The sequence below is a fragment of the Gymnogyps californianus genome, chromosome Z (genome assembly GCF_018139145.2).
Source record: "Gymnogyps californianus isolate 813 chromosome Z, ASM1813914v2, whole genome shotgun sequence".
Classification (NCBI taxonomy): Eukaryota; Metazoa; Chordata; class Aves; order Accipitriformes; family Cathartidae; genus Gymnogyps; species Gymnogyps californianus.
In genome coordinates this window covers 19,887,722-19,915,387 of record NC_059500.1, presented here as the reverse complement: position 1 = coordinate 19,915,387, position 27,666 = coordinate 19,887,722, and the positions used below count along the sequence as shown (strand labels likewise).

At 43.3% G+C, this 27,666-nt stretch overlaps 1 protein-coding gene across 1 annotated transcript in view; it reads right to left on the bottom strand.

Annotated features, from left to right (window-relative positions):
* Positions 1-26,866, bottom strand: part of PRDM6 (PR/SET domain 6) — a 73,429-nt gene extending 46,563 nt beyond the window's left edge. The window contains exons 1-2 of the mRNA XM_050913555.1: positions 26,341-26,866; positions 16,740-17,047 (exon numbers count right to left, since the gene is read on the bottom strand). Of these exons, the coding sequence (XP_050769512.1) occupies positions 16,740-17,047; positions 26,341-26,866 (834 nt within the window). The remainder of the gene's footprint in view (positions 1-16,739; positions 17,048-26,340) is intronic.
* Between the last annotated feature and the right edge of the window lie 800 nt (positions 26,867-27,666).

The window sequence follows — 27,666 nt, the reverse complement described above, 5'->3', positions numbered from 1 at the left end:
CAGGACAGCTCATGTCCAGCAGTCACCTTGTGTTCCTCATCCGCAACACTCCTGATCCCTTCTTTCTCACACTGCCTAGATCCAGTTCTTCCTTTCCCCCCTTTTATCCACCCATTCTTTCTTTTTCACCTTCACACACCCTTCTTCTCCCTCAGGCTTTTCATCCGAGCTCCATTCTTTGTTCCAAATGCACCCATTCCTTTCTAAAACAGTGAAGCATTTGGATACCTCAACAATTTGACAACATGCACATAACAAATCCGAGAAAACTGTATATTGTTTGTTCCCTTGAAACTCATCTTCTTTATCTGCTCTCTTCCATGATTTCTTTTATGTCACCGAAATGACCATGTGCTAGATTTATGTTGGGACAGGAATTACTTATTTCTGAGGCACATGACTCCAAGGTGCTGAAAAAAACAAGTAATGAAAATGTGAGATGGAAAGAGATTCTTCTACAATAAGTTGTCTTAGCTCTTAGCCCACTTCATGAGAATATAATCTAATAACAATACAGTTGGGAGAATGCTCTGGAATCCTTCAGCATATGAGTTTGGAGCCCAATTTTACACAGGTAACACCCTTGATACAGCCACATTTGGATTTACAAGGCATATCTGTGAGGACAACTAGATTGACATGATTTAATTTCAGACAGTATTTTTTCTTCATAACTGCAAAGAAAAATCAAACACATATGAATGATGTTCAAAGAAATACATCTCATACCCTCATAAAGCTATTTCTGACTTAGAATATTTATAGCAAAATTGTGCAAGATTTTGTATGTGCTCTATAGCCTAATTTGTTAAAAAAATGTATTTAATAAGTGACAAGCCCAAGTGAAAAATTTTATACGGTACTAGATAAACCACCCAAGTAGTTAAATCAATTCCTTTCTGTTTAATTTTGCTATTTGTTTTTCTATCTAAGCTGCCAATTTTCTAACGTATTAGAGAAGAAGTAGGAAAGTCTTTTTGATTGATAACAAGCTCAGATTTTTGTGTCAGATCAGTAGAGATTTTTTTCAAAGTAAGAATTCTGTATGTTGCTCTTACATTCTTAGACAATTATTCTACAAAAATTATTTAAATGCTCTTTTTTTAGCTGTTTTGACAAGAACACCAAAACAGTTCACATCACCCTTGACCTGCAGAGTGTACATCATCTTGTCAACATATAAACAAACACATGATGGGCTGTATTTTAATAGATTCTGTAAATATCAAGATCCAATTCATCAAAAGGTTTGCCAAAGTGACAGCTGTGGGGGTTGTGGTATATGGTTGCATGTCCATTCAGTGTTGTTGCAATGGGATCATTGCAAGAAAATTCAGAGCTATTGTTGCTCTTTCTCCATATTACTATTTCTCTGGAGCTCTGGGTTAAGCTGCAGTCTGTATATGCCACTTCATGTATAAGGGAAATATGCAGACTTCCGGGCAGAAGCCACATGGCTCACTTTTATAATAATCCCTCTCCTCTCTCTCCATCTTTATCAGACAATTCCTCTGATGTGCTGCACTCTGTCAGAAAAGGAGGCTGAGAGGAATTTATAAGCACAGAAACTCTTACTTGGGAGAATGAGCAGAGCTCAGTTTCGATAAGGTTTACACAGACACAGTAACTTTTCTTGATTGGCTTCATAGCTTCATGGATTTTAAAGCCAGAAGGGACTGTTCAATCATCTGCTCCAGACTATACTTCATAGGCCATTAGCTTCCATCCAGGAAAAGACACAGAAAAAAGGGAGAGGACCAGTGTGCCATAAGTACCTGATGCCCCCATAATGGCAGGGAATTGCTAAGGCAAGAAATGGCCAGATGAACCAGCAAGTCAGGATGGCCACATCTGAAGCTGCAGAGATCATGACAAACCTGCAAGGTAGGTGGCAGTCAATCCAGGGCACAGATATACTAGTTGTGAAATTAAAAACTAACACCTCAACCTGTGACAATTCTCTGGCCCCACAAAAAAACAAAGAGAAAGCAGAATCTACCTGGACAGCTGAGGGAAGAAATTCCCAGTAAGTGCCCCACTGAAGATGGGACCCTTATGCAAAGTGCTACAAGGAAGATGCAGGTGGTCTTGCTCTCCTTATGTATGGCCTAGGAGGTAAAGCAAAGTGTTTGGAGGTTCACAGACCATGAAGGCAAAGGCTCAGATCATCCAACCCAAAGACGCAGAACTGGACACATCTAATGACCTTTTAAAGAGTCAAAGTAAGGTACCTGTCTCTTTTAGTAAGATATTATGTTTAACTACTGCAAAACATAATTACCTTCTTCTTTTGAGATGCATTTTGTCTAACTTCAGTTTCTAGCTGTGATATTTTGTCTATCCCATCTCATCCATTGAATAGAAAAGCCCGTCTGCCAGGGTTTTTTTTTTCCATATGTAAGTGTCCATACAAAGAAGTCAAATCAACTCTAACCTCTTCTATAATGAAGACAATATAGTAAGTTCCATTAAGAACTCCATTCAAAGGCTTTTTTCCCAGAAGCTGATCACACCTACAGCCACCTTATACTCTCTTCTCTTTTCCCACAGTTCTCTGGTTGTGGTCTCTAGACACAAGGTAACTCCTCAAAGATATTTCAGTCACATGATACTATTCATTTTATAAAATGTATAGCTACCATAACCCTTCTGCTGGAGAGTTAAATGCCATAATGCTCATGGGCAACTCAAACAGAAATTCCTATACTCATGCACAAAGCCAAGGTCTCTCTCCTTATCCCCTGGTGCCTTTCCAACAGACTCCTCCAGGATGGAAAGTTGAAGAGAATGATACATTAATTTAAAATATTTTCCCTCTTTGAAACTCCTACCATTTTTGTTCTGCTGGAATGGAAAGTAACATTGGAGTCTCTTTATTCACTAGCAAGTACAATCACCATGAAACACAGAATGAAAAGACCTAAAAAATCCTGCAATCTGAGATTGGGACAAAGCTCAGGAGTCCTGATCTTGGAAGCTACTCCATGCTTTCTGTAAGCTCCTCAACACCACCAGCTCCCAACAAAGTTGAAGGGAGTAAATGAAAGCTCAGAATCATGCAGTGACACTGTGGTATGAGCTTACAGCACCCAGGCCTCCATTTGTACTATTTGTAGCTGTCATGCACACAAGAGAAGAATATTCTTACCCAATTGATCGCCGTTAGGCACAGCAATTGATTTTCTTTTTTTGTTTAAATAGTGAAGTTTACTAGGAGGTTTCAGGTCATTAATATGAAACTATTCAACTTTCAACTATAGGATTTGTGAGCAGTTTTAGCAAATGTTAGTACTGACTTGGCTTGTGTGTATGTGCAAAACTGCCCTATTATAAAGCTGTGCTGGTTTTGGCTGGGATAGAGTTAATTTTCTTCATAGTAGCTGGTATGGGGCTATGTTTTGGATTTGTGCTGAAAACAGTGTTGATAACACAGGGATGTTTTCGTTATTGCTGAGCAGTGCTTATACAGAGTCAAGGCCTTTTCTGCCTCTCACAGCACATCACCAGTGATGGCGTTTGTCTTCCCAAGTAACCATTACACATGATGGAGATGGCTGAACACCTGCCTGCTGATGGGAAGTGGTGAATGAATTCCTTGTTTTGCTTTGCTTGTGCACACAGCTTTTGCTTTACCTATTAAACTGTCTTTATTTCAACCCACGAGTTTTCTCACTTTTACTCTTCGGATTCTCTCCCCCATCACACTGTGAGGGGAGTGAGCGAGCAGCTGTGTGAGGCTTAGTTGCCGGCTGTGGTTAAACTGTGACAAAAGCACACAATATAAGACCTTCTTTGGTATTTGCAATTGCACCGTTTGCTTATGATTGACTTGGAGCCACTAAGAAGCCCTGTCAGTATTACTGCTAGGATAAATCACCTGCAGCTAAACTGGAAGCCTATCTTATCTTTAAGTTTTCAGAAAATCTACTGAGGTGTTGGTCAAATAGTCATAAAAATTTTCCCCAGCAGGCACAGGACAAAGCCATGTCAGAAGGCACAGAAATCCAGCTCACTCTAATCGTAATAAACACTGCCTGGGCACAATCCGGTTTCAGCCCATAAGATAATTAACCTTGCTAGGACTTGTTCCCTTGGGCAAGGCACTGTGCTAGCAGACACACTCCCACATGGCTTCCAGTCCACAGCAGGCTTCTGTCTGGTCAGCTTAGACCACAGATATAGCAAGCTTGTGCCCAGTTGTGCCTGCCCATGGTCCACCCTTGGTGTGATATCATATTTCCTACTGCAATGCTGAGGACACAATAACAGATCTCCAACAAAAGCTTTGCATGCTCAAGAATATTCACAAAGTTACCTTTTGTAGTATTTCCAAGTTTTTTAAACCTTAAACTAGATAAAATATTTAAATTAATCAACAAGAGAGTGTGAAAAATCCAGAGCAGAAAACCCTGAGAACATGAGGGAGAAAATGATTAATTCTGAATGCTATCATTTCTTAACGTGTTGCCTGTGATGTTCTGTGGGATATCCACTACTCATCATCAGACAGTGCCAGCTCAAAAACTGAAAAATAGATAGATCAGCACTGTAATGCTCATGAGACAAGTCTAGCCTGGTTTGTGAGAGAGTGGTAAAATTGCCTGTAATCTTCGACAACAAAGAGAAAGAGTGCCAGTAATCTTCTACAAGTCACGGTCTGAGAGAGCCCTGGCTCTTTCTCCAAACTCACTGGCACTACATTGCCTGGCCGCCTTATTCTCCATCTTCTTCAAACACACTGTTTTAGCAGCCTGCATCTGTTTGTTGCCCCAATTTTCCCTGTGATCTAAAGGTCCACTTTTTCAGCCTCCATAGATACAGGTATTTGCTGAGGAAAGTGGAAGATAAGATACCTAGCGCTCTGATTTTTATGGTGAGACCTTGAAAGAGTGTGAAGGAGAGAGAAATTCAGTCAGGCTTTCAGTCTGTGGCAATCTGATCCTTGGATGCTGCACTAAAAAGTCTTTCTTACATAGAAATTTCTCAACATTATTTCTTTTAGAGATTTATAAGATAAGTTAATATCAAGTTGCAATGACTGACTGTAGCATTATTTAAATAAAGTAATGGAATTAACTATCAAAATATTACTGTACATCCAGTCAAGCTTTGCCTGTGAAAGAGAAGACTTTTTTTCCACAGTTAATGTGGGATGACAGCTAGAACTAGAAACGGATGCTCTCAACAGCAAACTTACTGCTAATTCTCCAAATAAATTAAATCACGTTCCACACAGAAAGGAAACACCAGAATGTTTGCCCTCTTTGTAGAAAGCACTGAGATAAATGCACATCTTTTCAGAAATCACAAAAAGCATTTTTAATGTAAGATTTTTACTGTAATAAATAATAAAATGAATAAGAATTTAATAATAACATAATAAAAAAGTAAAAAAATAATAAAACAAAAGTAAGAAAAGGTAAAAAATAGTAAAACAAATATCATGGTGGTCTGTAGCTTCACTAGGTTGGCTCTAATCATAAATTATTGCCAAGACGTGGAATTGCTTTGGCTTAACTATAACTGTAGCCAGCTGTTTTCTCCGTGGATGCAGCAGCAAGTTTAAATTCTTGGTGTCTTTCATCCCTTAAAACAGATGATCTGAAAGTCAAATGTGACATAGAAAGGAGTATTTTTCCTGAACTACCCACCAGCCCGTGGCTGGGTGCAGTACGGGAGCAGTGTGCTGCTCAGCTTCAGAAAGGGGAGAAGGCCTTGTGCAAACTTCTTCAGTGGCTATCGTCGTTATTTCAAATTGTGATTGATAGCATCCTGAGAGGCATTGCTAGCTATTTCTGATCATAAATACAGCCACTATGACATGCAGGCCATAGAGTGGAAATTAATAGCATAAAGTATAGTATGTGGACCTGTGAGATTTCAGAAGAGATAAGTAATAATGTGGAAGAAATATAAACTCAGAATGAAGGATTAAGCAGATTAAGACCCTACAAAGTCCTTAAAGTGATCCAACACGACAGTTGCTCTGTCTTTAAAAAAGAAGCCATCTGATTTGGCTTGGCAGCAAACAATGAAATTGTACACAAATTAGCCTTTTAAAAGTAAAGGAAAAATCTATTTCAAACAATGAAGTAAAACTTCTGCAACACTATTGCCTCTGGGACATGTCATTTTTGGGTAATTAGGGCATAAAAATTAACATTTTATTAAATAAACAAAAACCCACAAAGGTTAAGAAAAGAGACAGACAAATGTAATCTTTGGAGGAAAGGGAGGCTACAGACCTCAGCCTGACCCTCAGCCATCTTTTGTTGGGAATGGCAGACCCCAAGGTCAAATAGCTACTCAGCCAGAGTTACTGTCTGAGCCCACCCAAGCTCAGATATATAGCCTACCCTAATGTATGTTCCACCATATGGTGGGCTAGAGGCACCCCTGAGCCCAGGCCATGCGGTTTCTGCTGGAGAACTCTCACTGTTGGAAATTCAACAAATCCCTAGTCTGGGGATGCAACAGGTACCTTTCTGGACAAACAAGCAAGAAAGTTAATATTCCTAAAAAACTACCTTTTATTCCACCTAACTTGAATGTGATCCTGGTTTGATCAGAAAAGAAAAAAGAATTAAATTCAGATGAGACAACATTGTTACAAAGATTTCAACATCAACAAGGTACTCATTTTTTTCCTAAACGTCTTCATGATTAGCGTATGATCTAAGGAAATGTCAATGTTCATCTTCACTTTGGTTATCTTTGTGATAAAATTGCATCTGAAATTGAGCTTCCTAAACTCCTTACCTGACTTTCAATTGTGCTGAAAGATTTATAGCAAATTAAACTCCACTCTGTTGGTCCATGAACAACAGAAGAGGTTCAGCTGGGTGAAAAGTTTTGGTCCCAACACAGAAACAAGACCTCAGATTTCTCAGGAAGCGCTTCTCACCAGCAAAATGCCAGAACCAGAGTACGGTACTTAGCAATTTGCAGGCTTGGGAGCATGGAAAAGAGAACACTGCTGAAAACACAGCTGAGATCTTAGCTTGGTACACTTTGCCAACTGCCCCAAAGGGTTACAGCAGCTTTAAGTGAAATTTGTAAGTTTGTGTAACTTTTTGTGCATTTCTGTTAGAGCTGGTCAGAAACTAATCTGCAACCCTCCACTTTTCTGCATGAAAAAAACATCTTGTTAAAAATCAAACATTTTTGCAGGAACCTATCAGTTTTGCTTAAGTATTCTGATGATATTTTCACATTAGTTAAAAAGAAACATTTATTTTGATGCAATGTTAGTGTTTCTTCCTGAATTTTCCAAATGCGTGCCATCTAGAGGCATCTAACCAACCTGTACACCAGTTTTCCTGCTCTGAAATGGAGAATGGCCCTATGTCGTGGATGAGAATCAAATTTTTTAAAAAGTTGGGGTTTTTTTCCATCAAATGTCAAATACTTCTCAGAACGTTTGCTCTGAAAGACAACTCATTTTTTTTAGAGGTGTACAAATGTCACTTTGCTACCGCAGCTGTCAATGAAATCTTGCTGGTCACAATAAAATGAATTAACACAAACCCAGGGAAATATCTGTAGCTCAGCAAAACTTCACATCTCCATTTGGAAATGAAGATGTGCTTTATTAGCAACTGATCTTACAAATAAAAAAAATATACTCGAGTCCTCATTTTTCTCTAAGTAATCATGCATCTCTTTCATCTCCTTCTTTTACTGGAGCAATGGAAATGGGGACAGAATTCAAGTCAACTTAAAATAGAAATAGAAATAGAAATAGAAAATAGAACACTTTTTTAAAATTATTTTTACTTCAATGTTAAGGTCTTTTTGTAAAATGGTGGTCTAAAAATAGTATCAGTCACCAATCTGTATTGCTATAAAAGTTCTTTTGACAGATTGGTGAAAACTAATACCCTGCTTTCCACAGTGAATGCTGACATGGCATCACGCAAAAAGTACATATAAACCATTTTTTTAAAAATACCAACCTTTACACAACTGAAAGATTAGCCTAGGTAAAAATCGTGAACCCTAGATTTGCTTACTTCATTTGCTTTATACATGACACTTCATTTAATGTAGAATTTCCCCCCCCCCCCAGTTTATGACTGTAACAAATACTGACCATTACTCTATTTCCAAATTCAGGGCTCTGTTACAGGTGAACAACATGAAGAACAGAGCCTTCATATGGCCTCTATTTCAGTAGGAGGTTCTCGTACTCATGATAAAACCACTTTTCTCCTCTTTGTAGTTCCACAGATGAAATCAAAACATCTTTAGAAATGCCCTGGGGTCACTAAATTTGCTTGCTTATACATCAGTAGGTCTCTACACAGAAAGTACCAGGTTGAATTACTGTTAAAATATGGAAATGTTTACGTACATCTTGCTAAATCCATGCAACAAATACGCAATGTAGTACAAACAATAAATTTATGAGTTACAGATTTTTTACAAGATACCAAAAAAAAATGTTTTTCTCTGACGCTAATATTTATCTACCTAATACTACACAGTTACTGGCAATGCAATCCTCCCTTTCTTCACAGTAAAATATTATATTTAGGTCAAATGAATGTATTTATACAAGGGTACCTTTATGTTAACTGCGTGTTACTGTTGTATAGACAGTGGCAGACAATATGCAGGTGGTTCTGCGGTTATGAAAGAATGGTTGGTCTGTCTTCGAAAAAAATGCTTTAAGAATTGTGATTAAAGTGATACTGTGTTATTCAGTCATGCCTGAAGACCTCATTAAATCAAAGTTCCTAGTGACATCAATGGCTATCTTGTCTGAGCAAGGACTAATTAACAACTCCAGGATATTAGTCCTGGAAGCTCATGATCTGCATGAGGCCTGACACAAATTAGCTTGTTGCCAGCTATGACTGGACCTCATCTACAGTTTGCAAAAAGAATCTCCTGTAGTGACCTGCATTTTAAGGTTTAGTATTTATAGGTTTTTACTGTGCATATTGCTTATTTTCATGCAAGTAGAAAGCACTGTGGTTTTGTGGTTGGTGGCTATCATTTTGCGGCTTTATTGTATTTGTTTTAATATAGGAAAACTTCTATGTCACTGCTTTGTGACATAATGTCTTTATTATGTCTTGCAGAAATAATTGACCCAAATCAAGTTACTATACACTATATCTATTGGTTAATTAGAACTTTAAGATGCAACAAATAAAACATATTATCGACTTTTAAATCTTCAATCAAATAAATATTTACAGCTGCAATTTGCCAAAATTATTTACCTTTCAATAACAGATCACAAAGAGAATATGCACTACACACTCAAGTGAATGCCTTGGCCGTCAGCAAACAAATTACAAAGAGAAGAAAAAATACGTGTTCTGTCTATCATTACAGTTTATAAATAGCTGATGTGGTTCGCCTTTAAAGATGTGTGATCTTCTACATTAGTAGACTTTTTCAATGCATAATTGACCTTGAGATGGAGAATAACCTCGTAGTAGAGTAGCTTTTCTTTTAGGGAACAATGAGTATAGATATTAGAGGATGTGCCTGTTGTCAATGATCATTGCTGAAATCTGCCTATACCACACTGGGACAATCAATTTTGTAAATGATTGCAATAATCAAGGAAATTGCCTAATTTATAAACCCTGGCATACAGCATTTTAATGGATTCCTACATTTTAATGCTGATGCTTTCAAAGCCAAATGAATTGTTGTCCAAGCTGTCACTACACAAAATGATAAAAACATTCAGTCTTGTGGGTAACTACATCTCATGGATATTCAGACCATCAGGTACACAATCACTCATTAGTGAATTCTCTGATAGTTTCCAGTTACAAGCCAACAGCAAAAAGCCACAGTTTCCTCATGAAAAAGCCTTCTCTGGAACCGAGGACTAAAAATAGTTGAATATTACTGAATTAATACATTAAAAAATTTCCTAGCCTTCTTTGTCCAGGTAAGATAGCACACTGTTTTACTTTTCCTTTTTTTCCATGCATAAAAAAGAATAATCTTATTTCTGTAACCAAGAGACAGGTCCAACAACTTTTTGACCATGAATCACATCAGTGCAGGCACGATTCGTATGGAAGGAGAACAAATGCAGGGTTTGGTGCCATGGCTGTTGCTGGTGGGTAATTCTACCTAATCCACTCTCCAACTTGCTCTCCACACTTAAGCCAGTTCTGCAGACATAGTTATACATGGATTGCTATTCTCAGTTAAACCTTAAGCAATTGATTTCAGCCAATAGTGGGCTGCCAGTACTTTACTTACTGCTCAATCTCACTAACCTGACATTTATGGTGTACTGATTGGCCTCTGTCAGTGGTGGTGGTTGTAAATTCACTTTGAAAAGCTTTGTGTTAACATCCTTCAACCAGGCTCTGAGACGAGTACGAGCAGGCAAGCTGACAATTGCTCGACCTCCTGCCCTTATTACAGTGAGTAAATCAGGCTTTGAGCCATTAGGCTGGAGCCCGAGGCCTACACAAAAAGGATTGACATGACTAAAGGTCAACCTCTGTCACACATGTGTAACAATTTGGATAATGGAATTCTGTAACTTATCTGAAAAAGGTGCCAAATGCATGGAAGGAAAGTATACCCTGGGCTGAATTTTTCAGCTTTTACATTAAGCAGTTACTTAAAAGTCTGCATTTTAAAGTTCATGCATATTTGATGCCATGAAACCTGGGGGACCACAATGCATAAAGGCATGATTGAGACAGTTCTGCAAAATATTGAACGTCACCACCACCCTGAAAAGCGTATGCTGCAGTTTCGGCTTATCAAATCTATAACCAATATATTATTGGCATCAGGTATGCAACACATTTTGGATATCCATATATCTCATTAAAACACTGCCTTTATTCACCCACTTTGAATCAAAAGTCAATAGAAATAATTCACTGTTAATGGTATCATAAATTAAGAGTAATTTCAGGCCTCACAAACTAGATTTCATCCAACAATGGAAATTGCTTTTACAAACTAATAAAAAAAAAAGGTCAAGTATTTCCATAATATTGGTGATTGGATCACTTTTGAGCAATATGGAAAGGCAGTGGTCAAATAAGGACAGAAATGAGCTTTTATATTTATTTGTGTTCCATTTCAGTATTTTTGCGTATTACATAACAAAATCTCCAAGGTGAGAATATGTGCCATGGGAAAACAGACAGTCCCTGCATGATCAGGCAATTTAGAAAATATTTTTTTTCTGGGAATAGTGTGTGTCCAGACATGTGCATGTTCCGTGCAGTCCACAGAATTATTGTTTTCAGTAACACAGTTGAGATTCTGGGGCTGTATCCAACTCCCCACCAAAGTTTATTCCAAACTTCACTTCATTAAATAGGAAGAGAATCAGTCCCTGTGCCAAATTAGATTTATTTTGTTGCACATGTGCTTAGGCTTATTTATCTGCTCAGGCCTACAATAGATACCTTGTGTACATGGAATAAACATACCAAAGACATGGAGATACACGAAGATAAGGCATGAAAAAGTCTTATGAAAATCACAGGGTTTCTAAAAGAAACATCAAGATTTAGTTTAGCTTTTCTAAGAATAAGAATTATCCAACATGAAATAGGTTTTATATTTGGGATCAAACTAGCTTTAAGTTGACCCTAAGTAAGGAATCTATAACTTACAGAAGTTATCTGCAAAAATGTGATACTAAGTGATCCAGAAATACTAATGTTAGCAAGCTGCTTTATAGCAGCTTAGCGCAATTTTCTTCTAAGGTACATAAATTAAAGACGCTGTGGCGCTAAATGTGCTCTTACTGAAGTTTCAGCTTAGCAAGCTACTGAACACAACATTAACAATATTTCCAGTAGGCAGTATGTGAACTTAAAATCCATGTAAAACTAAAAATTACTGTGCTTTTTTAATAGAGAATAAATGAAAGGGTGGTACACCACACAAAATCCTCAGAAAAGGCAAAACAACAACAGAATGGCACCAGCTGTTACTCTGCATAATTTAAGATATAATAGTAATATAATTAAGGGTTTTTTTCAGGACAAAATTATTTGAATTTCATGAACATGACATATTTGAAACAGGGCTGACAAGCAGTCCTGAATACTAGATGATGGATTGCTCAGAAACATAATTTTCACTTTAATAGAACTACGGCATGCACATAATTCTATCCCCCAGTGCTTTGCTGTAACAGTGAATTTAGTCCAAAACTACAGCCTTGAGAATTTGAATACAAATCTATCACCATAACTGGAATGAGTGCTTCATTTGAAAGGTAAGGATTCTCTCTGCGTATTAATTTGTACAGAAATGTACAGTACTGCTGCGTGGACTCTGGCCAACATGCGTCCCAGCAAAGTGCCTGTTCTTGGTCCAGATGAAGTCAAAGGCAATGTTTTCTTTGACTTCAGTTGAGGCACAAAAAGGCCAATAAGTACCCAAATGGTACTTTATTAAAATGACATGCACACTTTCTAGTAGTGCCAGTTAATCCTGTCCATTTAAGGGGAAAATCAGTAACACAGGTTTAGCATTTTGTAATTACTAATGAACGCCCTGCTGTATGTGTATTTTGCTCATTCCCGTAAAAAAACTAACATATGGAAAAACATTTCTTCCAGAAAAGCAAAACTTAAATTAAGTCAAGTTAAAATAAAGTGAAATAATATATTTGATATTCTTGGGCTATTCCAAGAAAAAAAAATATTTGACCTCTGACAAAAAAAAAATCAAGAAAGACAGCAAACTCTTTATCAGGCGAATGAAGAAAAGGAAACTGTAAGATTCTATCCTTTGATACATGTCAGTAAAAGTTTCTTCATCTAAACTGCATTTGCAGGGGAAAAGACCATTGACGATTTAGCTGTTTCCAGAATTCACAGTTTAAAGTTTGGAGCCTGAAAAACGTTGACTACTAGAATGTTTAAGCCTTTTAAACTTCTGTATTTTATTCTAATAGAATTTAAGTGTATATCATATACATTCCTTAAGTCTACTCTTATTAAATTTTGATATTAAACAGAAAGGGGAAACCATGTGCAACTAGATTAATTTATCTCCAGGGAGTAAGGACACATTAATAATTGAGATAATGTTTTCATATATGTTGGAATCAAGTGTGCCTTTTCACTTCTTTATTAGAAAACACATTAGGGGAAAATTATCTCATTCTCATCAGTAAGACCTAATTGTTGAGAAAGTCTCTGTTTTCTTTGCAATAACAAAAGGATTGTTCTCATTACTTCAAAATGAAAAAAAAAAAAGAAAAAAGATCAGAAATATTATGAAGCAGTGCTGGAATAAATGCCCATATTACCAAAGAGAGTGTTTACTTAATACACCCAGTCCTGTTTTTGTTTTAAACAAATCAGAGTTTATTGTATTTTTATAAAATACAAGCAAACTCTGGATTGGATAGAAGTGGGCCAAAGGGGGGAAAAAGAACAACTAAAAATGACTAATATTTTTGGCTTTCTGAAGGACTGATCTTTCTGTAAGTTATAAAAAATTATCTTGGCTGATTGCGAGAGAACTCCATAATTTCCCATGAACACCCATAGGTGTCAAGGCCTGTTGTGAGGTAATGGAATGGTATGTAATTTACTCTGAATCGCTGTACGTTATGCTGTATGGATTACATACAAAGCAAACACTGAGTGCATGGTGGGAACACTTGTGCAGACAGACTGAAGCATATTTCCATAGCGTTGAAAAATACATCAAATGTAGTGCTTCTGATGTTTCCCACAACAAAGAGAATAAAAAAAGCCACCAAATCAGTAACTATGCTTAAAAGTCTTTGCAATAGCCCTTCCATTTATCTAGTGTACACTGAAAACAAAGAATTGTAAATGAAAACAAATATCTATCAACTTTACTTTGCAGTGCTGAGAGAAAAAATATTAGAATGCTATTTACGGTCCTAAGAAAGAGAAGTTCTCTCTATAAGGTCCTAAGACCTAATGCTGAATAACTGATTTGTGGACATACTCGTATTTGCAGCTATCTTGAAAAGATTGGTGGAAGAGAATTGACTAAAGCCACAACTTTATAAAGGGACAATGATGAGACATTCCTTTAACGTTTACAGTGATTTAATCCACACTGTTAGACCATGTAGACTAAAAGAATACAGACTATTCAGATACATACTTTCAATTGCTTTTATTTATTTTCATAGATCAGCTTTGTAAAATCATACACACTTTCTGATTACTTTCTTTTGCTATACTTTTTCTTTATTAAACATTAGTTATCTGATAGATAAAACATACCAAATTGAAAGACAAAACAAATGAGAAACGGCCAAAACTTTTAGCTAGAGCTTAGAGTATGTGACTCTTTGCTAACAATTTTTGCCGTTAAGAGAAGTAATCCAAGACTATGAGCTGCCCACAATACCTCCCCAAAAAAACCTAAATTTAATTGTTATTTTTAAGATAATTCACTTAAAATACACACACTCATTTTGCCAGCCAACAGGAAATCTGTGTTGTGTGTTAAGAACAGAAGAGCAAACCCACACAAAAACTCAGCTGACATCCATGGACGGTCTGAATCTGGCACATACATCAGTACTATTTCTTATTTTTACTTAACATCATTTTATTCTTTGCTTTTGGCTTTCACCCCAACACTCTTCCTTCTTTTATTGCTTTAAAACAATTTTTAAGTTCATCTGAAATTAGACTAAAAAATTCTTGCCTATTTAAAAAAGATTTTATTAATATTTGCAATTTAACTTGCATAAAACTGATTCATAATTTAAAAAAATTTAAATCTATAATGTAAATATTTAAGGATAACGTAAAATTCCCTAACTCCATTTATTTTAGCTAAATTTCAATGTTTTATGTAACTTGATGATCTGGCAAGCTTATTTTATTATTTTATATTCTGTCAATTAGCATAGTCTAAACCACAAAACCCCTCTCAACAATGGAAATAAAGCCTCCAACATCATTATAGAGTGTTCCATAAAAAAAAATTGATTAATAACATATCCCAAAATGCTCTCATTATAATCACTGGGCTTTGGTAGGAACAGATTTAAGTCCGATTTATTAATATCTGCTATAAGAAAGAAATTCCATCCCCACTGAAGGCAGAAACAAAACTCCCAATGATTGCAAGTCATTCAATTTTACTGAGTACATTTAGGTGTGTTCTGAGACTGATCTTTTACTCTTTAATGTGAAAATCTCCCTCTTGCCACAATTACTCTTTTGGGTAAATACTTTGAGACAAAGACCCTGATGTGTTATTTACTATTTGTTTGCATGTAGGAAATGCGTAGAAGCTCCTACTCATGGAAAGAAGTCACACATACTAGAGAGTATGTAAAAATAGAACATAATGATTAAAAGAGATAATCATCAGTCCCAAAGAGCTGACAACCTAAATATTCACAGGTTTTCTGTGAACAAGTGCTATATACAACATCCTGGCTTCACAACTCCAAATATCTTTTAAAAATCCATTCACTTTTACTGTATACCCACTGAAGACAGCAAAAAACTCTTTGCATCTTCATGGACTCCTTGTCGGGTTTCTAACCAGCAAGCACCTCCCCTTATATTTTGAAGATTCGGATTTTGTCTAGATGAGTAAATATCACCTGCAGACCCACAGGCACATTTCTACTGACTCTCCGTAGCAGTCAGTCTTGAGGTGAGCAGAAGCTGCAGCTACAGAGGACTAAGCAGAACTAAGAAATTACACCTTCCAGCACAAAGCAAAGAAGAAATGAATAGCAAAAGACTAGGTAGACAGTAGGCTGTTTTTGTAAATAAGAAGTACTGACACACACAGGGATTATATGTGTTCCCTATTAATTATCAGATCTGTGTGTAAAACGAGCATATACTCTCTTTTCTTTCCAAATTAACTTACCACAAGATGCTGTTGCTGGCATCTGTGTACAAACTATACCTAGGCACAAAACTCCAGTGCTTCACTGGAGAAAATGTACATGGTCAAGAACAGTAACAGCCATGGATGTCCCTGTATGGCCAAAGGAATACAATAGCGGGTTTATGATCTGTTCTGCCAAACCACAGTCAGTGTTCATCGTAAAATAAACCAAACTATCACAGCCCAAATGTTTTCATATCAATTATCACTGTTACCCTCTCTAAGATGGTGACAAATACAAAAAAAGCACATCTTCAGAGAGCTGAAAGAGGCTTTCAGACAAAAGCACTGAAAGCATCATCAGGGGAATGCACGGTCGGTGCAGGAGTAGAGTTGAACTAAATTGTGAACAAGCACTAATACCTTCACTGTGCAAATAGCAGGGCTGTACAACAGGCTCCTGCACTTGTTTCAGCAGCTTTCTTGGACTGTCTGTAGGCCACAGCGATGGTGCCATACGCCATCTCAACCCACATGTGCTACTCAGATAGATGATACACCTGGTACTGTGACCTGAGAGCTCCATCAGCTCTTGTTATTCAGGTCAAAATGTAAAGAGCACTGGGTATTGTAACCTTCAGCCTTCTCTGGCCGTATCTATCTATTCCACATTACAGCACCTGCAACAATCTGCTCTTCCTATGCAAACCAACTGGAGCTCTGAGGTGTCCACTGGTTTTCTGGATACCTCTAGTGCAGCAAGGCTTTTGCTTGCACTGGCTACATTTTCAAATCTGCTGGGTCAGCTTACTTAAATTGTGTTGGGTTTTTTTCACAGCTAGCGAACGGTGCTGGTACTACATACAGTTACACTCAATGTCTACTTCAAAACAGTCACATTTGACAAGGAAGGAAAGATGACGACTTACTTCCCAGAGATGCTGAGTGTTCCTGATGGCTCCTGCTTGAACCTTCTCTGGCAAGAGCAGGACTCCCTGGAAGGGCCCAATCCAGGTGCCCTGCTGGATCCGCTGCGCCGCACAAATGCCGTAGGCCAGGCCAGGCACTGTGCTGGTGCACAGACACACTTCCCGGGGCAGGTCCCGGAGCCACTCGGGGATCTCGGGTGGAGGGGCTGCTGCGGCAGCACTGCTGGTGCCCACCAGACGGCGCAGGGAGTGGAGGGGCCCGTGCATGGGGCACTCGCCGTTGCGGTTATCAGCACACATGTCGCATCCTGTGGGGCAAAGAGGGAACAACACTGTCAATATGGTGCTGGTGGCCACCACCACGATCACTGCCATGGGCAAGATTATGCAGATCCCTCTACTTTTGCTATCATTTCACAGCAGCTCAGCACTCATACACACCATGCTCTTTTGCATGTTGCTTAGGATGGTTTTCTTAATCTCACCAAAGCCCTTAATAAGAAATCCCAAAGGCTGAGCAGAAACCCTGCGGCATTTTGCAAGCCTCGTGTGTTCACAGACCTGCCAAGACTCATTTATTTTAACACAGTTTTTTAAGATTAATTTTTTGACTAATATAAATAGCCCATTTAAACCATCCCAGTGTGTTTCGGTGAGACATTTTAAAACACAGTCATAATGCCTTACAAGTCCCCCTCATTGGCCTTACCACATCCCAGCCCAAGGGTTTAATTGGAACAGAATTTAATTTCATCCTTATTTTAAATGAACGTTCGCTCTACTTTTTACATTAGCTTGTGTGTGCCTGCCTGTCTCTTTAGAAAATAAAATAAGTAAAACAGAACCTCATGAATGACAAATTGGAGCATGCATGGACATTCACTGTCTTACAGTCAAATCTAATCTTTAAATTGAAATTAAGGAGCAAATATTACTGATTTCTAGCACAACTTTGAAAAAAACTATTGAATGGATATGCATGTTCTTTGCCTGTTACATGTAGCTGAGGCTAAGAACAAAACCAGCATGTCTGGTTTTGTTAGCAGCTCCTATGAAAAAGACCAGTTTGTAAAAATGTTAATTTCCCTAACTGCTCTTAATAACGGATGGTGTTTCTCTATTTTGGGAAGATCCTACTGTGATTTTTCTTTTTTGAGCAAAGAAAATTTTGGTTAAATGTTTCCACTGAGCACAACTTCCAGGAAAATGTTTCATGCTCAGGAAATCCATTTCTCTGGAAGTATGCTGAGTTAACATAACAATAAATCTATTGAAGTAGGTTACCATCTTCTGCACATTTCACTTTTGTAGCATGGTAAAGGTTTTCATATAAATTTATTCCAGAAATACAAAGGAAAAACAACAACTATGCCATAGTACTCATGTAGCAAGTCCTGGATCTTTCCCCTAATAATTTTATACAACCTACACCCATTCTTATAAAAATAAAGCACAGCATTCGCTATAGAGGCTGGAGCTTCTTGGTCTAAGCCACAGATTTAGACTTGCTAGATTGCCTGTAACCACAGTTTTAATTCTCAGGGGGACTGACTCAGCTGTTCTTCCTTCCGAGGTGGATATACTATGTATTATGTAGGCCTTTTTCCTACAGAGCCTTCAAAGGAAAACCTTCCTCTCTATTCAGTAAAAGCTGCTAAAGGATAATAAAGCTGCATTTTCAAACTATGGCCTCTATTTGCATTCTCCAATTTTAGACACACTTTCTAAGCACTGTTTCCTGTCATCCTCTTTTAAATTGTACCATACAAAAATGACGCATTCAGCAATATGAAAATATTTGAAAGTTACATGCGGAAGCTAAGTTCCCTCGACATCGTTACACCTTTGAGTCTTGCAGGAAATGCACGTGTCCCTACTCGGTGCTCATCTGTTCAAGTTCTCTACCCGTAACATCGATTACAGATCTCAGCAGAAAGCAAGCAAGCAAGCCCTGAGTTGTGCATGACTCTGATGGGTGCCCCTGCAGAAGCAGGCCTGCATGTGAAACTCGCCCCATGCCGTCCCGAAGCTGTCAGGCAGCGTAAGGGCAGGAAGGCCGGAGGGAAGCAGAGCCCTGGCCCGCCCTGCAGCACACCGGAGCAGCCGCAGGACACAGCCCCCTGGTGGGGACCGTGCTCATATTGGCAAAAAAAAATGCCTTTTGGCTGGAGGGCTAAAGCCTTTCCCTGACAATATAATCCCTGTCGCAAAACGGCTCTTTTGTTGGGTTAAGCCGCAACTGCAGAGGGGTTTTGCTTGCTCAGCCACGTCAATTAGAGGTAGCTGGAGGATGAGATTTGCAGGACCCCAGGGAAAAGGTTTCTGGCTAGTCCTGAGAGAAGATTATTATGCAGCAGATATTCCTACGGCCATTCCCGGGCATGATGAATAAAAGGCAGCAAGTGCATGCCGGGGGTTTTTTTGTTGTTGTTATTTCCACAGCTAGGTAGGAAAGTGAGGTATCACCACAACATCTTTTCTTTCCTCTTCGAAACCAGTCACAAAGAAACCCTGTGGTTTTGGCATACCCAAAGATCTCAGGGGCTGCATTGGAGTTTGGCATCGGAGATCTTACAGGAAAGGATCTCAAATAGGAAAAAAAGAAAAAAACCCAACCCCAAACAGGTTGGCATGTGAGTACACTTTAAATAAATCCAGCATCTTATGATTCAAGTTAGAAAGAAAACATCTGACAGGAAAACTGAGGACTTAAAGGGAGGGTATCTAACCATGATGTCAATTAGCACCCAGGGCAAGCCCTTGAATCCAACCTGTTTGCACTGTTTGACCATCTTCTAGATGCGTAACTCTCCTCCCAACTACCTGATTATTAATGGCTTTCTTGGAGACACCGTGTCTCTGTAGCAACTTACATTATACATGCTAAGGCATCTTCATGACTCCACTCAGGCAATTTCAGTGTCAAGTTCCTGCATCCTGCCACCAGATATGCATAGCTTTTCATGCACAAAACTTTTAGTACCTGCCTAGAACAAGGATTTCTTCACTTCGTCCTGACAATACATGTGCATGACTGTGGATAAAACATTTTATTTCTACCTTTTCAAGGAAAATAAATTAAGAAATTGGTGAGGAGTATAAATGAACCTTGTGTCACTGTCATTTACCCTTACAGAAAGTCACACATGGTGATATTTATTTTCCACTATCCTAAAACACTGGTAATGTCTTAATGCTTGGCAGCGGCAGTATCTGATCTCCTGCTGTGTTCCTTTCCCTTTGTCCTGCCAAAGCTGAAAATTTGGAAAATGGGACATCTTCTGAAACTGTTTTGGCTTATGCCTTGTTGTTGAGAGGGAAGGAGTCTGTCTTTAATACTAAGCAGTACTGAAATTCTTGTTAGTCGCATGCTTTATACATCTATCTTTAGCTTTTATGCAATTGTACAAATAAAATCTAAAAAATTCCTCATAAATGTTATCAGGAGTGGAAGCTCTATGAGACATATTTTGCCATGCCTTGAGTACAAAGTTAACGTGCATCTTTTCGTCTTCTGTGACTAACTTTTGTGTAATGATGCGTGGAAGGCTTCGACCCAAGCACACTTTCAATAATGTTATACCACCCATTTAAAGACAGTCACCGTAAGTAGTGGATTCCTCTGCCTCAAAGGACAAGGGAAAGAAGTCCTTAATATCAGATAGGGGAAAAAAGGGAGAACTTCAGGACTTGCACACTACCCTACCTCACAGAAAGGATCAACAGCAACATCTTCACGGATACTGCAAAGTAGGATGTGATACAGTGCACCAACTTGCTTAATAATACATGGAAAAGAAGGGGGGGGTTGAGAGGGAAAGTGCTGTGGTTCACTGACATCACTAAAGTCTCCAAACTGGATGGCAACCGTTAAGACCCACACGCATGTGGGAAGTTCATGTAAAAGGGACATGGTGGGACAAGTGTGAGCTTTCCAGAGGACTGCCACACAGGGCGACGAAGAGAGACGTACTGTGCCCTTCCTCCTATTTTGGCCTCGGAGAGCAGCTGTGTCAGTACAGACCTCCTCCAAGGACCACTGAAATGAATACTTCCACTGGCTGTAATAGCATCAGTCAAGCCCCAAAGCAAGACAAGAAGAAGCAAGAAATGTGAGAAAATTGAGGGATTTGCTGAAAATGGAAAAAGCAAGGAGGACTGCAGCCAGAGCAGAGTGTCTCCTGATAAAATCAGGAGACGGAGAAGGTAAGGTCAGTGGGAATGCTCCATTGCAGGCCCAGATGCAGCCAGACTCTTTGGAAGGAGATCTGTTTCTCACTTTATACCTTCATGCTCTCTAGATGGGAGGATTAAGGCAAGGAAGAAGCAAGAAAAAAAATTAAACTATTTCCTAGTGGAGCTGTTTGGTATGGCTCTTTTGGGAGGAGTGCAATATGTTATCGTTTATTTGCCTCCATAAAAATGAACACAGTGTAATGCCAGCACTATAACTCCATGTGAGTACACTTAAAAGTACTAAACCTAAGCAAAAGGGAAAGGACACATCATTGCCCCCCAAATATAATTCTAAACACTCTCCAACCTAAATAACACTACTACTGCATATTTTAAAGGAAATCTGAGAGGAGAAAGCTTTTGTCAGTGAAAGGTAGGGTCCAACATAGTGTTTTAACCAGCAAACCAGCTGTAACAATAAATGAAAGAAATACATTTTTGTCTCAGCAATAATATGCTTCAAAGGTGCAGTTACACAGGATACCTGCAGTTTGCTGGTATTAAAGAAGGGTGGCCTCTGACCCTCTGCTTCATAATTCACCACAAGCATGCAGGTATCCGGTGTAAGTGGCCATCATTTCACACGGTATTACTCACTTGCAAGTATAAATCACTGCGGCTGGCCCTCCGTCCCTGGCTGGGCCCGGGTACCCAGCCAAGAGGGAGGGTGGGCTGCGTTAGACAGTACCCTTTCTTTTCCTGAGGGCTGGAGGAGCTTTCCTAGGGTTCACGGGTTCCTCGTGCCTCAGTTTCCTCATCGACGAGCTGGCATCAATCTCTTTTTGCGAAATTAATCGCAGTTTCTCGCAGACTGCCAGACTTGAGGCAGGCTTTCGGGGGGACGAAACGCAGATGCACTTTCCCCCTCGGGTTCCTTTTATTTATTTGTTTATTTGTTCTAAATACTCGCTGCGGAGAGCGGGGCCGAGCCCAGCCTGCTGCCCCAGGGGCCGGATCGCGGCGCGGGGGTGCGGAGCGGCCGCCGGAGGGCGGGGAGCCGCGGCCGGCACCGGCTCCCGGCCGCCCCCGGGTCCCGGCCGCCCCCACCCGGCTCTGCCCGACCCTTCCCGGGGCCCGACACCCCCCACCCCCCCCCCTCCCCGGGCTTTTACCCCCTCGCCTCGCCTCCCCGCTCTCCCCCGGCCGAGGCCGAGCCGCCGCCGCCGCGGCGCGGGGAGGCGAAGCGGAGCCCCCGCTGCGCCCCGCCGGCCGCCCGGGCGGTGTTCCCGCACCGGCGCAAGAGCTGCCGCGGGGTTCGAGCCCCCCGGTCGGGGGTCAGGCACACCCCGAGCCAGCTCCTCCGAGGAAGACGGTGTGCGAGGGCCCGCCTAGGCGCGCCGGGGTGGGACGGGGGTCGGGGGGACCGTCCCGCTTGCGGAGCGGCTGTCGGGTTATTTTTGCGAGGCGGGTGGGGGGCGGGTTGGGGGAGGTGGGTTTGATTTTCCCTGCCTTCGATTGAAGGTATGAATGAATTAAATTTCCGTGTCAGGTATGAGAAGGGTAGGAGAATATTGTGTGTAGATAAACCTTGCCACCCCCTGCCCCTGAGAGACCCCCATATACAATGTAGAGATGATGAATAGGCTCTGGGAGAGGAGATCGAAGTTCAGTCCGCACCGGCTCCACTCTCTCCTACAAAACTACAGGGCAATTAATTGTGGCTTGTCCCCTCATCCTTCATCTCCTGGTGGCACATATCGATGGAGATTACTGCTGATGGACCATTTTATCACCCTAAATAAACAGTCACCACCTTCTCTAACCTCAATCTAATGTATGGCTATGTGCTATGTTTAAGGGTGCTGGGTAACTAATGATGTAAAATAGCTAAATCATACAGGTTACCAGCAGTCTAGAGAAAAAAATTCAAATATTCCCCACACCGATCCACTTCACAGCATGTTATATATACACTGTCTCCCCGTAAATTGAATGGGAAGAGGCGTGCAAACTGCTTGCTTGCGTGACACTTTAGTTTTACACAGCATATTTATTACAGTGGCAGGTTGGCGCTTTCTGGTGAAGGTAGAGGAGTCGCAGACTTCTGTAGGCAAGCCTACACGGGAGCAAGCCGGCCCCGCACCCCCCAAACTCACCCTAGGAGATCTCCCTAGCGCCCCTCCCCCAGCACCCAGAAATACCCTCGTCCTTCCAGATTCAGAGCCGGGAAGAAAACGGTCCCCAGCCGCCTGCCACATTATCAGGGTTTTAACATAATCCCCTTTACTTTCCTGGGAGTAAAGACTGCAGGGCCTTAATTAGGGTTTTGTTTCTTGGTTGTGGTTCCGCCCGACACCCCCCCCCCCCACCAACTAAACCCCTTTCAATTTAAAACAATTACATACAGACACTTAACCCACAGCTCCTTGGCGGCCCTCGCCCCCTCCCTCGCCCACGACCGTGCCATATTCGTTGATACTTGACGATCAAGGCGTGTGTCTACGGGGAAACCGCCGCCCATCCATCTTCCCATGGCGGTCGCCCGGCGCCGGGCCGGGCCGGGCACTGGGGAGCCGGGCCCGGCGGGGCGGCGGACAGCCGGGATCGCCGCCGCCCCTCGGGCTTTCCCGGCGCGGAGGCAGCGACGCCGCCGCCCCCGCGGGAGCCGCCCGCCCGCCCGCCCGCCTCCCCGCTGCCCCGCGGCGCTGGGGCGGCCGCCCGGAGAGCGGCCGAAGGCACGGGCGAAGTTCGCAGGCGCCGCTCCCGAGCGGGTGAGCCCGGCGGGTGGGTGCTGCCGGCGGAGCGGGGGGGGGACGCGGTTTGCCCCGGGGAAGAAGGGGATGCTCGGCGGGGGATGGGGGTCGGGGGGGGGGGGGGGGTGGAAGAAGGGGAAGCGGGGCACTCGGTCGGTTCGCGAAGGAGGTGGGTGTAAAATCAAACGCCGAGAAACAGCCAGCAGCCGGGGGCCTGCCGCCAGTCCCAAACCGGCGGGCTGCAGTCGGGCAAGGCCGAGGCGGCGGCCCTGCGCCCCGCGCTCGGGGAGGGGATCGGGCCCTGCGGGTGGGTGTCTGCGCCAGGCTGGGGAGAGCCCCCTGCCCGCCAGGCGCCGGTTTGTCAGCCTGGGAGCTTCGGTGGGGCTGTCCGGAGCCAGAAGTGCAGCGAGCAAGTATAACTCAAACTAATAGTCGGATCGCTCCTCACCTCACCCGCAACCCCGACCTCCTTTCCCTCAAACGGGCACCTCCGGTGCAGAACGGGGAGTGAGGGACGGAGTCGAAGCGGCTGCAAATCCCCGCCTGCCCACGGACTCCTCGCGTGACCCCCGAGGCACTCGGGGAGCCGCGCAGGGGTAGCCAGGCCGGTGCCCTGCAGCTTGCTTTGCTGAGCCTCTGATCGTGCGAGTGAGTGGAGTGAGTGGCACGGCGCGGACTGCAATTCCCGTACTCCTTCCTCACTTACAGTTTGCATTTTTCTTTATATTTAAGAACGAGTTGCCCAAAGCAAACGCACCTGGTCCCAGAAGGTTGAAACACTCGGGTTAAAAGTTTTGCTCAGAGACAACTAATAACCGCTGGAGCGAAAGTCGCCTTGTAAACAAGTTCAATGATAAGACCTTCTAGATCTCGCTGCAGAAAAAAGGGGAGAGACCGTGCTGGCAGCACCCTGCCCTGTCCTTCAGACAGCGAGCGCTGCCCCGTCCCAGCCGGACGCGAGTCACTAGCGTCCTTTCTGCAATCGACTCGTGTGCTTTCTCGAATCCACCTTTAATATCGCGGTCGGGAAGAAACTATGCAGGCTTCGCCTGCGACTCTGCGGCGTGCTATTATTCCGCTCACTCCTTAAAAACACTCCCCCCAAATCGCTTTTTTATCTTCCTTTCTCTTTTTAAAACCTTTATCTTGCAGATTTACAGAGCTGCTCCGAGAAGTAAAACATGTATTGTCTGAACGGTTCGGTTGGCGATTAAAAGTGCATTTCAGATTCCATTAAGTGCATGTAATTTATGAGATCACGTTTTCTGCACCCGAGAATAGAAAATACTCTAACATGTTTCACTACAGGGTAAAACTAAGCATGAGGAAGTCGCTCAAAACAGAGTCGGTATCCAATATAGAAAGATTTGCAATGCTAAGAAGGGGGGGGGGGAAATCCCCACCAAACTCAGAGTCAGCTTTCCTCTCGCTCTTTAAGACGTACGCACAATGATTAAGACTATGCTAGCATCCACGCAGTTTAATTAATACACAACAGAGTTTCATGGAAACTTTCAAAACAAACTCCGCATCTGAAATTAAATTAAACGAATCCGCGTTTTGCTTGGGCATGTGCTTACGGATCGTTGGTTTGAGGTATCGTTTGTCTGTTCAACAGCCTTCCTTAAACAGACATTTCGGGGGGGGAAGGACAACAAAAATGAAGAATTTTAAGAAACCTTAGGCTAAGAGAGGGTGTTTGAAGCAATGGAAAAAAGTGCACACTCTGAAGCCATGTTCCAGTGTTTTAACAGGGACAGATCCGTGTGCTCTGAATGTTAGTAATAAATCTGATAAATTAATATAGTTCATCTAGTTATTTTCAGCCCGTGAATTTCCTCGGTTGCGTAGTATCGACAGATACAGGAACAAAAGACAGGCAGAATCAATTTCTAAAATCACAAACGTCTAGTCGATACAGATGCTTAATAATAGCCTCCCCCCCCCCCAAAAAAAAACCCCAAACCTCTATAATTGGCAACAGCAGTATTAAACGTTTTCTAACCACCAAGTCGTAAGTGAATTCTGACACTCAGGCAGACGACCTTTTTCGTCTAGAAAACCAGCTTTTCTAATTAAATGACCATGTCATGCTTTTCCGTAGGGGTGAAAACTAAAACCAGCGAGGTGTTAACGAGGTCTGAAAGGAAAACGATACTCCGAGATAAGAGGGAGGAAAACTTTGCCCTAGTCGATCTGACGAAAACTGCAACTTTTCCCCTGCCCAGCTCGGAGGAGTAATTGATTTCTTGATATTCAGCGAAGCCCGGGCTTCCCAGGCAGGAACGGAGTGAGACAAGCAAGGCGAGAAAGGACCGGCTTTATAGCAAGTTGCTCTGAACTATTTCTAAATCCATTTTCCTAAGCAGCCCTCCGAGAGAAATCTACCCCCACAGCAGCCTTCCCGGTGAAGCGTGCCTTCCAGGGAAGGACCTGGGTCTCAGACAAGAAAAGCTATTACCGAGGGGTTACCGCCCGCCTCCCGAAAGCACTGGGAACAACGCAAAAGCAGCTCAAGGGAGGGAAGGGCAGGGCGGAGGATGCTCCCCATGGCGAGAGCGGTGCAGGCACCGACTGCGGTCCCCCAACTTGGAGCGTCCCTAGGCCGGCCCGGTGCGGGGAGGGGCGGAGGATGAGGGGTCGGGGACCGCGAGAAGGGGGACGATACGTACGGTTGTTGGGGTCACTGGTGTGCTGATTCAAGGGGATGATCTCCATGCGCTGCTGCCCGTACAGGTAGTAGTCCAGCTCCTCGGCCGTGCACCGGAACCGAGCGGCACCGCGCTCGCCGCATTTGCTGCCGCCGCTGCCGGCCCCGCACAAGTCCTTGCCCTGCAGGGGAGCGGGCGCTCCCCCGGCCGGGGGCTCGGAGCTCTGCAGTGGTCCGAAGACCGGGAGCTGGGTCACAGGCAGGGAGGTCAGGCCGGCCAGGGAAGCGGCCGCCGCGGCGACGCAGGAGGAGGTGGAGGAGGAAGACGGAGTGGACGAGGAAGAGGAGGAGGAGGCGGAGGAGAGGGAGGCCGGGCGCTGGCGGAGGCTGTCAGCCGGAGGCTCGGCTCTCTCGGGCGGCTGGAGCTGGGCGAGGGCCCCGCTGCTCTTGAGCTGGCTGCTCTGCGGGAAAAGCTGCTGCCAGTGCTGCAGATAGGCGGGATCCACCTTCAGGAACGCGGATCCGCCGGGGTCGCCGGGCTTCAGCATCGCGCTGCCTGTGGAGCGGAGAGGAAGGGGACAGCAGACGTGAGACCCCCGCCCCGCCCCGGCCGGGCCGCCCCGACCCCGCGGCGCTCTCCACGCTCGGACACGCCGGCCCACGCGTGGGCTCCCCGCGCCGGCTGTCCGGGGTCGGCGGCGGCACCGTCCCGGCCCCGCTTCCCTGCCCGTGCCAGGCTCGGCGGAAGAAAACCTCGGCCCGAAGAGCCCCAGGGCGGACACGCGAGAAACGCGCCGGCCGGGACGGCAAGGCTTTCCCCCGCCGCCTTCCCCGGAGCGCGGGCAGGACGAGCGCGGCGGCGGGCAGCCCCCCACGCCCGCGGCCGGAGGGCCAGCCGCCCCGAAAGGCGCGCAGCGCAGCGCAGCCCGCCCCCGGCGCACGCAGTGTCTTTCCCTTTCATTCCCTTCCCTCTCTCCGCGGGAGCGAACGACTCTCAAAGTTGACAACAGGGAGGAGCAGGCGGAGGGAACTTCAGCCCCACGCACACACGTGCAAGCCCCTTCTCTCCGGAGAAGGCTCCCGCTTTCCACACCAGCGTCTACAGGAGGAGGACACGGCCCGGCAGCACCCTACCCCCGGGTGAAGGTACTCCGCCGCGGCCCCGGCTGGGCTGGCCGTGCCGGGCGAGGCGGAGGAGCCGGGGCCGCCCCTCGCCGGGCGCCCCGGCCCGGAGCTGCCTTACCTGAGCGGGGTGCGCCGGAGCGGCTGCTGCGCGGTCGGCGTGCGGAGGTGTAGGCAGCCCCGGGAGCCTTCGAGCCGAGGGCGGGTTGAGAGGAGAGACTTTTCT